This window comes from Rhinoderma darwinii, chromosome 3, assembly GCF_050947455.1.
Source record: "Rhinoderma darwinii isolate aRhiDar2 chromosome 3, aRhiDar2.hap1, whole genome shotgun sequence".
Classification (NCBI taxonomy): Eukaryota; Metazoa; Chordata; class Amphibia; order Anura; family Rhinodermatidae; genus Rhinoderma; species Rhinoderma darwinii.
In genome coordinates, this window is record NC_134689.1 from 395,469,486 (window position 1) to 395,480,871 (window position 11,386).

Below are 11,386 nucleotides of genomic sequence, written 5' to 3' on the forward strand. Positions count from 1 at the left end.
GGATGAATTTGGCTCGTTCTCGGGTCTTCGCATTAAATGTAGAAAATCGGCTCTAATGCCGTTGTGGGATGCCGGGTGGCCAGAAGTGTTTCATATTTTACCTGTAATCACAGATTTCAAATACTTAGGTATCTACATTACCAGAATAGTCACTGAATCTCATGAGAGGAATATTTACCCCTTTCTTAAATATGTTGAAACTAAATAAGATATGATGAACACTCCTTTTATCTGCGCCAGGTCGCATAAATTTAATCAAAAGGATTTTACTCGCCAAAGGTTTTATACCTCCGGGAACACGCTGCTGGTCCTATTCCAAAATCTTTCTTTACTAGATTACAATCCACTCTTACTACTTTCATATGGGGAAATTCTAGACGTAAACTAAGTATAAGCGAAGGGCCAAATTCCAAGTGGGAATGGCCCTCCCAGACTTTTACCTATATTTTCTGTCAGGACAACTACATTTTCTCCGTACCTGGACACATACCCTTATGTCGTCCTCTGTAGAATACTACCTGGCCTTCCAACTAGGAACCACTACGTTATGGTCGGTATTAGAGAAGCCGACCCTCTTCCCACGTCACCTGCGTACTCTACAAACTGCCAAGGATATAACCCAGTACAGCGCATTTCCACCCATGGTCCGCTTATGGCATAACTCATTGTTTGCCCACCTCATTGAATTGGAAGATGTTGCCTTCTGGATATCATATGGTGTCAAGGAGTTGGCGAGAGTGTTTGGCGTGCCGCCTAGAAATTGTAAAGATTTTTACTTACCTTGATGCTTTTATTTCTTGTTACTTCTGTGAGTATGGATTAAACTTGGCGTGGAGCAATCTTTTTGCAGAGGGTGTTGCACTATGTGTCTTCCTTTTTCCATCTATTAGAGACATAAGATCCTTTTCCTACCAGGAGTTCTTTGAATGTGGAGGGAGACGATAAGGAGCTTGGTGGAACTACAAGGATAAGAATTACCATCCACACCCTCATTGGATTGCGGACTGTCCACTGCGTTTTTCTGGGAGAGAGCCCATACTGAATGATATTGGACTGTTACCAGTGCCGTCTGAGCGGTAAACTTCACTGTACTTCAAGGAACCAGACTTGGATCTACACAACTGGCAGTAGAGGACAAATGGAAATGGCAAATTCATTGTCTTTCTACAGATGACTGGAGAGAGGCCTTAGATTCCCCCGATGTATGTTTCCTCAGCGGTGAATAACCCTATGACACAATTATATTTTGTTCACCAATGTTATCTATCCCCAATCCATATACATAAAATGGGACGGATTCCACATTATCGATGTCCCCGCTGTGCCGAACTTCACGCTGATTTCTGGCATATGGCGTGGGAATGCTCATACCTTCGCTCATTTTGGCCTGACGTGGTTTCTTTACTGTCCAATATTCTTATGATTCCAGTACCACATACTTTCTCAAGTATGCCTATTGGGTATCCTAGACGAATCAACCTGGCCACACCACATGCGTATTTTCTTAAGACAAACACTTTTCTTTGCTAGAAAGGCAATAGCGATCAGGTGGATGGGAGATCAACCTCCATCTGTGGAAAAAATTAGTCAATACCGCAATCCCATTTGAGAAGGTGGTATATAAAAATGGAGGTTGTTCTGGGAAATTCATGAAAGTCTAGAGCGCGTGGTGCGAATTGCCATTCACGCTTTTCTCCCCTAAATATTTGAGAGCTGGACTCTCTTCTAGCTAAAGTGCATAGGTTGGGGGTGAGCCCTGATATACGTATATTACAACATGGTCCGTAATGCTTTATTACTTTCGACATGCTAGACATGTTCCTGTTTTACTTTGGACTTACGTCCTATTGTGATTTTTTTGTACTATCTGAATATTTCTGCACGTGACAATTATAGCAAATTGTTTGTACTGTTTGTTGTACCACTATGTACATCACGCCAAACTTTACTCAATAAAACAAGTTCAAGAAAAAAAAGAGAGTGTCAGCAGCTTTAGGCCAAGTTCCCACGGGTTCAATAAGCTGCGTAAATATCACACAGTGTATCCGACCTGGAACCTGCAGCACCTGCCATCCGAAAATCACACCACATGTGATGCAGTTGTTCCGATGGAATTTCCGCTGCGTAAAAAAGCACTCATACGTACTTCCCTCTTTTGAAGTCCACTCCGGCCTCCTACGATGACGCTGCAGGCCTGTGATTGGTTGCAGTGGTCACATGGGATGAAACATCATCCCAGGAGGCCGGACTGCAGGAAGAAGGAGAGCGTTCTGGGAAAGTATGATTTTTTTATTTTTTCCGGAGTTGCGATTTTTGCGGCGTAATCGCTGCGATTATCTTATCTTACTGTTGCGGGTTTTGCATCCCCATTGAATTTAATGGGGAAAACCCGCAACAGAAAAGCAACAAAAACGCAGCATAAACGGTCATGCCGTGGAATTTAATTCCGCACCGCAGGTCAATTTCAAAACTTTTTCGCTGCATTTTTTTTCCGCAGTGTGGGCATGAGATTTTCTAAATCTCATTCACTTTGCTGCAACTGTAAATGTTGCGGAACTTCCGCACACAATTCCATTGCGGAAATTCCACAGCATTTCCGCAATGATTTTTTTTCTTATGTTGCTCCCCCACAGAACCCATGCCCACCTAGTGTCTCCCCCCTGCCCCCCACAGAGCTGTCACCTAGTCTCCCCCATTTGTCCCTGACAGAGCGCCTGCCCACCCGTCCCCTGGCACCTTCAGAGAGCTACTGCCAGTTTACATCGCAGACAACCCCCCCCCCCTCCATGATTCTACTGAACTTAGGCTAAAAAAGGTTTCCATGGTTCCGGGCAGCAATTGAATGACATAACTGGCAGGGGAGCGATGGCGGAAAACTAGGCAAATTAATAAATTAGAAAATATATCAAAAAGTTTATTATTTTGTGATTTGAGACTTGTAGAAACCACTTTGTTCTGAAGAACCCAAGTACAAAAAGTTTCAGCAACTTTTCTTTTTATAATTTTCTAAATATCTTCCATTGTGTGGTCTTTTAACCCAAGGTGAGGCTCCAATCCTGTCTACTTTGGACTTCAAACAGACTCTAAAAACGGTGGCAAAAATGTTTGTTTTTAACCTTATGCCCCACCCACTTATAAAGGACACACCCCCAACCTGCAGAATAAGAATCACAATAGTACATTTGACCCTCTTTATCACACCCCAAAATGAATAGACCCCAGTCCTCCTAAACTAGTAGACCCCTAAAATACAGTCCCATGGACCAAACCCCCTAAACTAATACATACCCTGGACTAGACCCCTAAATAGACTGTAGGATTGGGGAGCATATTTTAAAACTTGCCTACTCTTCAGGGCCGTCTCTCCTTTTTCCCGGCGTCCTCAGGACATTCGGGGAGAGTTGGCAAGTACGGTTTAAACCGGTTACACACCAATAATCAGACATCCATTGGCGCACGCAGCGGGGGTTTCCAGTTGCCCATTAACCCCTCCTGTGACCAGGGCCGGAAGACCCTTCAATACTTTTGTACGGAATTGTATCCTTAGGACACTAATACAATTGACAGCGCTGGCGAGGCATCAGTTCCCTTCCCCGCCATTTGGCGCTTTTCTCATAAAGCAGGCGGCACGATTAAGTAATTGTGCAGCCTGCATCGTTCTGCTGGAGCAAGCCGGGTCAGAAGAGACCAGTTCTGCATTGCTGGAGCAGAGGATGGCGCATGAACAGAGACAGAGTCCTTAATGAAGAATGGGACACCGTGTGTGGCATTATCTACAGGGGGTAGTATGGGGCACTATCAGTAGTGGTCAGCACATGTCCACCAGCCTAGCCTTTTATATTAGAGCTTGTAATATAAAGGACTAGGCTGGTGGACACATGCAGACCACTACCGATAGTGTAAAAACCAGAGTGTAGCGGGAGCGTGACGAAAAGAACTCGGTTTATAAAATATGCGTTTGGAAACCCCCCCTTTAAAAATCCTGCGTTTGCCCCTGACATACTGCAGACAATGAGACTAGGAGGCCAGGACATTGGTATTCCACATCTTATATTTATTTAATTCATATCTCAAACAGCAGGCAATGCTGACAATGACAAGAATCTGAGAATTTCACAGACACTCCTTCAAGTTAAAAACATTAAAATGTAACAAAGATAAAAATATCAAAAACTTTCAAGTCCACAAATATTAATTTAATAGTTAAAAACATAAAATCATATCAATAACAAGTCCTTCAAGGGTTTAATAAATACATATTTAATACAACTCGATAGATTAAAGGTTGAAAATTCATATTTATTTTTTTAAATAAAAAAAAAAAAAAAAAAGCAATAAAAAAGCATTAAATATAGATTGGGCACAGACTATACACTCAGATATCACACACAAGCTTTAAAATACTCTGTATTTTATTTTTATTTTTTACAGTCCAAAAATTTCTCTATTTCAAACCACAGAATTGATGAGGTAAATAAATTAATATATGTAAAAAAACAAAAAACACACAAAAACAATTCATAAATGGATTTCCCACTAGCAAAATATTATGTAGCCCAATATTCCTGTTATTTTAGTATTTTTAAAAAAAAAAAAAATTCAAGAGAAATTACAGGAAATAAGTTATTAAATAAATCCCAATGTTTGTTTGTATTTTGTAATAACTTATGACACGTGCCGTTTTTGCCGAATTTTTGAATGTTTGGCATTAATTTACAGTAACATTTTATTGTATTTTTTTTTTTTTTTTTTTAAACTCATCAAAAATTGCAGCAAAAACCTTTTCTAATTAGGCGCAATCCGTAAAACAATAGAAAAAATTCCAGGACCCAATTTTTGCTATAAAGTCGCTCGCTTTGGCTCAAAAATACTCCTTTAGTGGGTTCCAGGGCCTTACAGTTGAATGTTCCCACTAGTAGAATGTGATTTTAGGTAATAGTCCGATGCAATTATTTATCATATCAGCCTGGATACCATAAACGACAATTTAAAGGGGCACTGCAGAGTTACGAGAATCGCTAGAGCAACACGTGAAATTCATGGTCGAATAAAAAAATCCAGTCAGCCTCTCCCCAGTCTGAAGTGGATGATAACAGAGAACAATACACTGTATTGCAAATACGCACGACATAGACTTTAGTGCCCCTTTAAAAGCCTGCCGTTTTCTCTGGCACAGAAGGAGTTAAGCTTTATGACCTGGCTCCCTGAATTCCTATTGTCCCGTCTTGTGCTCTCCCACGCTGGCGTTCGGGAAACTGGGACATTAGTAATTTATCCGCGCAAGCAAATCTCAGAATGGCATTTAGTAGGAGGATTATAAAAAAAAATAAAAAAATTCTTTCTGCTCACATCCGCCTACCTCGAATTCTAATTTTCGGACCAGTCCACAGCTATAGAGAGGGAATGTTCTCTAATAATTATAGAACCTATATACAGTCATATCCTGTGGAAAAATAGTTAGTGATGTACAGGTCACTGTACCTTTAATTAATGCATTTGCATAGAGAAACATGTAACATACAAAAACAACAAAAAGAAAATTAAAAACCCAACATTACCTGAGTAACATAAAAAAAAACTGCACATAACCGGCCATACATACATATAGTATATACACATATATTAAGGGAGAAATGGACACCTGCACCCCAAGTTTCTGGGTGCATAAGCTCCAACAAGTACAGTTTGTATAGGCAATATAGGGATGTATAGATATAGGACGTTGCTCCACACTAAGTCGGCTGTCGTTTTGGCCAATCAGATCGCTGGGTGCCAGTTGTATCACGTCTTTACTGATATAACTGGTTCCGAGTGATAAAGTGACTGGCTGCACTCTCTTAAGGGATTCACCCAATAAAAATGGCCGACTTCTACGGAGAGGGTTAATGGCTGCCTGAGTACATTACATCTACAGTGAGTCGCCTTATACGGCGACATGTAATAAGAGACGCTGCGCCAGTTGTTCGTGTTGGTCTGTCCCATATCCATACATCTTATCTTTTTTGCCCATGCTGTTCTAATATGGCTGCCAAGTTAGGATCTAACATGGAAGCGAGCTGCGGGGGCGTTCGGCCTTCGCGGTCACGATGCTGTAAGTTGGAACGTGAGACGAGGTAGGCGATGACGGGAATATGACCCTCACGGAGAGCTAAGTGTATGGGGAGAGAGCCTGAGGCGTCGGGAGTGTTGAGGTCTGCTCCATACTGAACCAAGACTTGCAAGGTGTCCAGGAAACCCATCCGGGCGGCATCGTGAGCTGGGGAGATGCCGTACGAGTCCTGAATATTCGGGCAGGCACCCTGTTTCAGAAGCTCCGATGCCACCGGTGTACTGCCAAACATCATCACCTGGAGGGACAAAAGGGGGGGGGGGGGAGGCTAGGAAAATTATTTGCAGTTCACCACCACACTGAATCTTCTCACTTACCATCTTCACACGAACACGTGGTCATTGCTTCATTGCACCCACATGCTAAATTACCAAAAACCATAGCGAGTCACCCTAGCAAAGTGGCAGAATCACAGGCTATCTACCCACAAGTAGCTCTCGGGGTCCTTGCATGTGGTTCGCAGCTGTTGGCATGCTATTGCGGCACCAGGGATGTCATAGCATTACTAAAAGTTGGCACCAGGTTCAAAACCATATTACTGGTAGATACCTTGCCAACTGCCATGGCTTGCAGCCTACAAAAGGTTCGGGACTTCTGCCTTAAAGGGTGAGTCCTCTTTCAACAAAAATTCTCAGTACTGATTGATTGAGTTGTTATGTCATTTTCACTATTTATATCCATAGCTGCGTTTAAAAGGCTGCTGGTTGCCCTTGGAAACAGACAGCAGTTTGGCTCCATAATGCTGTCAGACATGTGACCTGACAGCTGAGCTGTAACTGTGTACCTGTTATTTGAGTTCCCACAATGCACTGCTCTCCGATTTCCCCACCATCGTTTGATAACATATCACTAGGGCATTCCAGGGGGACTTGAGATGCAGTACACACTACGAGCCCTGGAATTTTTTTATCAATGTAAACCCTTCCTAGAATTACACCCCAATAGACACAGCCATAATGTCTCCATTAATAGTGCCATTGCAGTGCCCCCCATTAACAGTCCCCAAATAAACAATACTGCTCACAAACCAGCATAGCCTCCCTTCACACAGCCATAGAATGCAATGATAAAATTCTGGCTGACAACAGCTGCCACTAGGGGGAGCTCACTTCCAGTCAATGGGAAGAGTATAAATACATATGCAGCTAGCTCCCCCTGCTGGCAGATTTGCCTGCTCGGATGGAAGTCTGGGGAAACTGTTGGACAATCCTGTAGACTAGGCAAGCATGCACTAGGGCAGCAGTCATCAACTGGCGGATCGCCACCCAAATGCGGACTGGGGTTGCCAGCTATCTGCACCCGTTGATATGCCATCATAGATGCATTGGAGGAGGGTAGTGTCTGCCGTGAGGAGAGGAACTGCCCGTACACAAGGTCGTGACGCTGGCCACCATCAGGACGTTGTGTGCCGAGGCGCCTCGAATGGAAAAGGACTCAGGAGCGGTAAGTGTATATTTTATTTTTGTCTGGTCTGGGGTCTTAATTTTCAGGTCTGTCTGAATTAATTTTTAGGGAGTCTGGTTTTCCCACTTAAAAAAAATAATAAATCTTGATGTGAATAGTTCTACAAAGCTTGCAAAAGTTGAGAAGAAATCTTTCATGTTGGTGTTCAGCTCTGCCCGCAGACGCAGGTAAGCGGACATCTACTAAAACTAGTTGGGACCCCACTAGGGTATCAATGTTGGCATGTTGAGAGTCTGACGAATGAGGCTGGTGCACTTTATTTAGTGATGTGGCCCCCTTCCTTCTTAGGATTGTGGGTGTCCCACTGGTTGGACCCCCATTGATCAGACATTGAAGGTATATTACTAGCAGCATACTATAAATATACATGGGAAACCCCCTTAGACAGGAGGTGGCGAGGGAAGAAATAAGCATTAGGCAGAAGAATGATACAATAGAGCAGATGGTGCGGGTGGAGAAGAATGAGAGACGTCTCAGTGTCTATTCTCATCCCCACAGAAGCCGAGTAACATGCCGCCATGAGAACAAACCTACAAACTGAACACACTAGGCCTCACTCATCACAGCTGGCCTTGTTGCCCATAGCAACCAATCAGAGCACAGCTTTCATTTCTTAAACTGCTCTGGAAAAATGAAAGCAGCACTCTGATTGGCTGGGAAATCTGGGTGACATGCCTCAGCCATATTGCTGGTCTCTCAGCCTTGCTTAGCAATGTAACAGTAAAGGACAATGCAAGGACTCCATATGCTGGTGGTCAGTCACGCACCTGCAGGGCAGTCTTCCCAAAGTGGTTTAGACAGTCCGGGTGGATCCTCTCCTGGCAAAGCAGTCTCTTCACCTCTGCCAGGTCTCCTTGAGCTGCCGCTCGTGTCAGGAGGTCTCCAGCGCTGGTCTCGTGCAGTAACATGAGGGGGGCGGGTGTGGGGGTGTAATGATCTGTAAGTGAACCACACAGAAGTGAGATTTCATCATTCATTGTTTTCCCCCTCAGATATTAGTGATGGTTGTTCAACATTGCTGGACTATCACTCTCATCATGAGACTCCTTCATTTGATATTATTAGATTCTATCTACATGGGGACCCTGCTGGTACCATTTATGAGGGGGGGGGGGGTTCTCAGCTGGTACCATTTATGAAGGGGGAGGTTCTCTGCTAGCACCATTTATTGGGGGGGGGGGCACTTCATCAAAACGTTTTATGGGGGACGACGACACTCTACGACGTTGTTTATGGGGTGGGGGCACTCCACCGGCACCCTTTATGGGGGCACTTTGCCTGTTATGCGGGTGTGTCTCCACAGAAATTCCAGCACATTACTGAGAATGCTTGTTAACCACAGATGGACTAGAATGCAAATACTGGGAGTATTCTCAACACAGCGCACGCAGCCTGCACCTGTCATGTAGCACAGGAATTGCACACAGCTGTCTATCTACAGACTGTCCCTGGATGAGGAGGAGCAGCATTGTATTACACATGGGATCATCCCCGTCCTGCACACTACAGGGACATCAGAAGTGCATGGAACTCCTCCAATAGCCTTACACACATCTCCACTGCTGCAGAACCTCTTTCTAAGGAGAAAGACACCAGCAGCATAAATTGGAGCGTTTTCCTAATAAACTTTATAAGGCTCTGGAGTTCTGTTTCCTAAGTACAGCGCACCGCTCCCTTGTACCTGAAAAACCTCTGCTGCCTGTTGCCACCACTAGGGGGCTCCCTTACAAGTATGTGTGCGGTACAGGGGAGCGGTGCGGTGAAACAGAGCGCCACAACCTTATTTGGTGCAATATTGGGTGTCTAGGTTGTATGTTCTCCTCATAGTCACACAGGTGTGTCCCCCCCCCCTCCCCCGGTACACTGTACAGCTGCGCACACCAGACGAACAGTACGGCAGATGGCTGGTGGTTTTAGATTCATGATACGCTGCGGTTACATGAAGAGAGCCGGGGGGAAAACCCTGAGATTTCTTATTATTTGGCCATATTTGCTAGAATGCCGCTGGCTTACCCAGAACCCGGCACGGAAATTATATATATATATATATATATATACACACATACACACACACACACACACACACACACACACACACACACACACACACACACACACTAGTCCTTCTCAAGTAATTAGAATATCAAAAAGTTTAATTATTTCAGTAATTCAATTCAAAAAGTGAAACTCATATTTGATAGATTCATTACACACAGAGGGATCTATTCCAGCATTTTTTTATATTAATGTTGATGATTATGGGAACAGTTCATGAAAACCCGAAATTAATGCCTCATGCACACGACCGTGTTTTTTCCCACCCGTAAATACTGGCGTAAATACGGGTCCTTGGTCACACGTATTCGACCCGTTTTGCACCAGTATTTACGAACCCGTGCCCGTAAATATGGTTCCGGTGTCACCCGTATTCCACCCGTATTTACGGGCACGTTTTCGATGCAAAATTGCACTGCAGTAATCAGCAGCCCCTTCTCTCTATCATTGCAGGATAGAGAGAAGGGGCAGCCCTTTCCGAGGTAAAAGTAAAAGAAATTATACTTACCTGGCCGTTGTCTTGGTGACGCGTACCTCTCTTGACATCCAGCCCGACATCCCTGGATGACGCGGCAGTCCATGTGACCGCTGCAGCCTGTGATTGACCTGTGATTGACTGCAGCGGTCACATGGGCTGAAACGTCATCCAGGGATGTCGGGCCGGATGTCGAGAGAGACGCGTCACCAAGGCAACGGCCGGGAGACTGGACTGGAGGAAGCAGGAAGTTCTCGGTAAGTATGAACGTCTTCTCTTTTTTTTTTTTTTTACAGGTTGCTCTATATTGTGATCGTAATTCACTGTCCAGGGTGCTGAAAGAGTTACTGCCGATCAGTTAACTCTTTCAGCACCCTGGACAGTGACTATTTACTGACGTCGCCTAGCAATGCTCCCGTAATGACGGGTTCACACATGTAGCCACCCATCATTACGGGAGCTCCATAGACTCCTATGGACTGTCCGTGCCGTTATTACGGCCTGAAATAGGACATGTTCTATCTTTTTCAACGGCACGGGCACCTTCCCGTGAGAAAACAGGAAGGTACCCGTGGTCAATAGAAGTCTATGAGCCCGTTATTACGGGTCGTAATTACGACCCATAATAACGGGAGTTTTTACGGTCGTGTGCATGAGGCCTTAGTGTCTCAGAAAATTTGATTATTATAGAAGCCCAATTTCAAAAATGATTTTGAATACCGAAATGTTGTCCTACTGAAATTTATGTACAGTATCTGCCCTCAATACTTGGTCGGGGCTCCGACTCTGCACGAATTACTGCATGAATGTGGCGTGGCATGGAGGCGATCAGCCTGTGGCACTGCTGTGGTGTTATCGATGCGGCGTGGCATGGGGGCGATCAGCCTGTGGCACTGTTGAGGGGTTATCAATGCGGCGTGGCATGGAGGCGATCAGCCTGTGGCACTGCTGAGGTGTTATCAATGCGGCGTGACATGGAGGCGATCACCTGCTGAGGTGTTATGGAAGCCCAGGTTGCTTTGATATCGGCCTTCAGCTCGTCTGCATTGTTGGGTCTGGTATCTCATCTTCCTCTTGACAATACCCTATAGATTCTCTATGGGGTTTAGGTCAGGCGAGTTTGCTGGCCAATCAAGCGCAGTGATACTGTGGTTATTACACCAGGTATTGGTACTATAGGCAGTGTGGGCAGGTGCCAAGTCCTGCTGGAAAATGAAATCCGCATCTCCATAAAGCTTGTCAGCAGAGGGAAGCAAGAAGTGCCGGGAAATGTCCTGCTAGAC

The 11,386-nt window shown here is 44.5% G+C and overlaps 1 protein-coding gene across 2 annotated transcripts in view; it reads right to left on the bottom strand.

The window, feature by feature from the left end:
• Nucleotides 1-4,046: 4,046 nt before the first annotated feature.
• Nucleotides 4,047-11,386, bottom strand: part of CDKN2D (cyclin dependent kinase inhibitor 2D) — a 14,208-nt gene continuing 6,868 nt past the window's right edge. For both annotated transcript variants that reach the window (XM_075858988.1, XM_075858989.1), the window contains exons 2-3: nt 8,341-8,510; nt 4,047-6,347 (exon numbers count right to left, since the gene is read on the bottom strand). In XM_075858988.1, the coding sequence (XP_075715103.1) occupies nt 5,994-6,347; nt 8,341-8,481 (495 nt within the window). In that variant the 5' untranslated portion in view covers nt 8,482-8,510 and the 3' untranslated portion in view covers nt 4,047-5,993. The remainder of the gene's footprint in view (nt 6,348-8,340; nt 8,511-11,386) is intronic.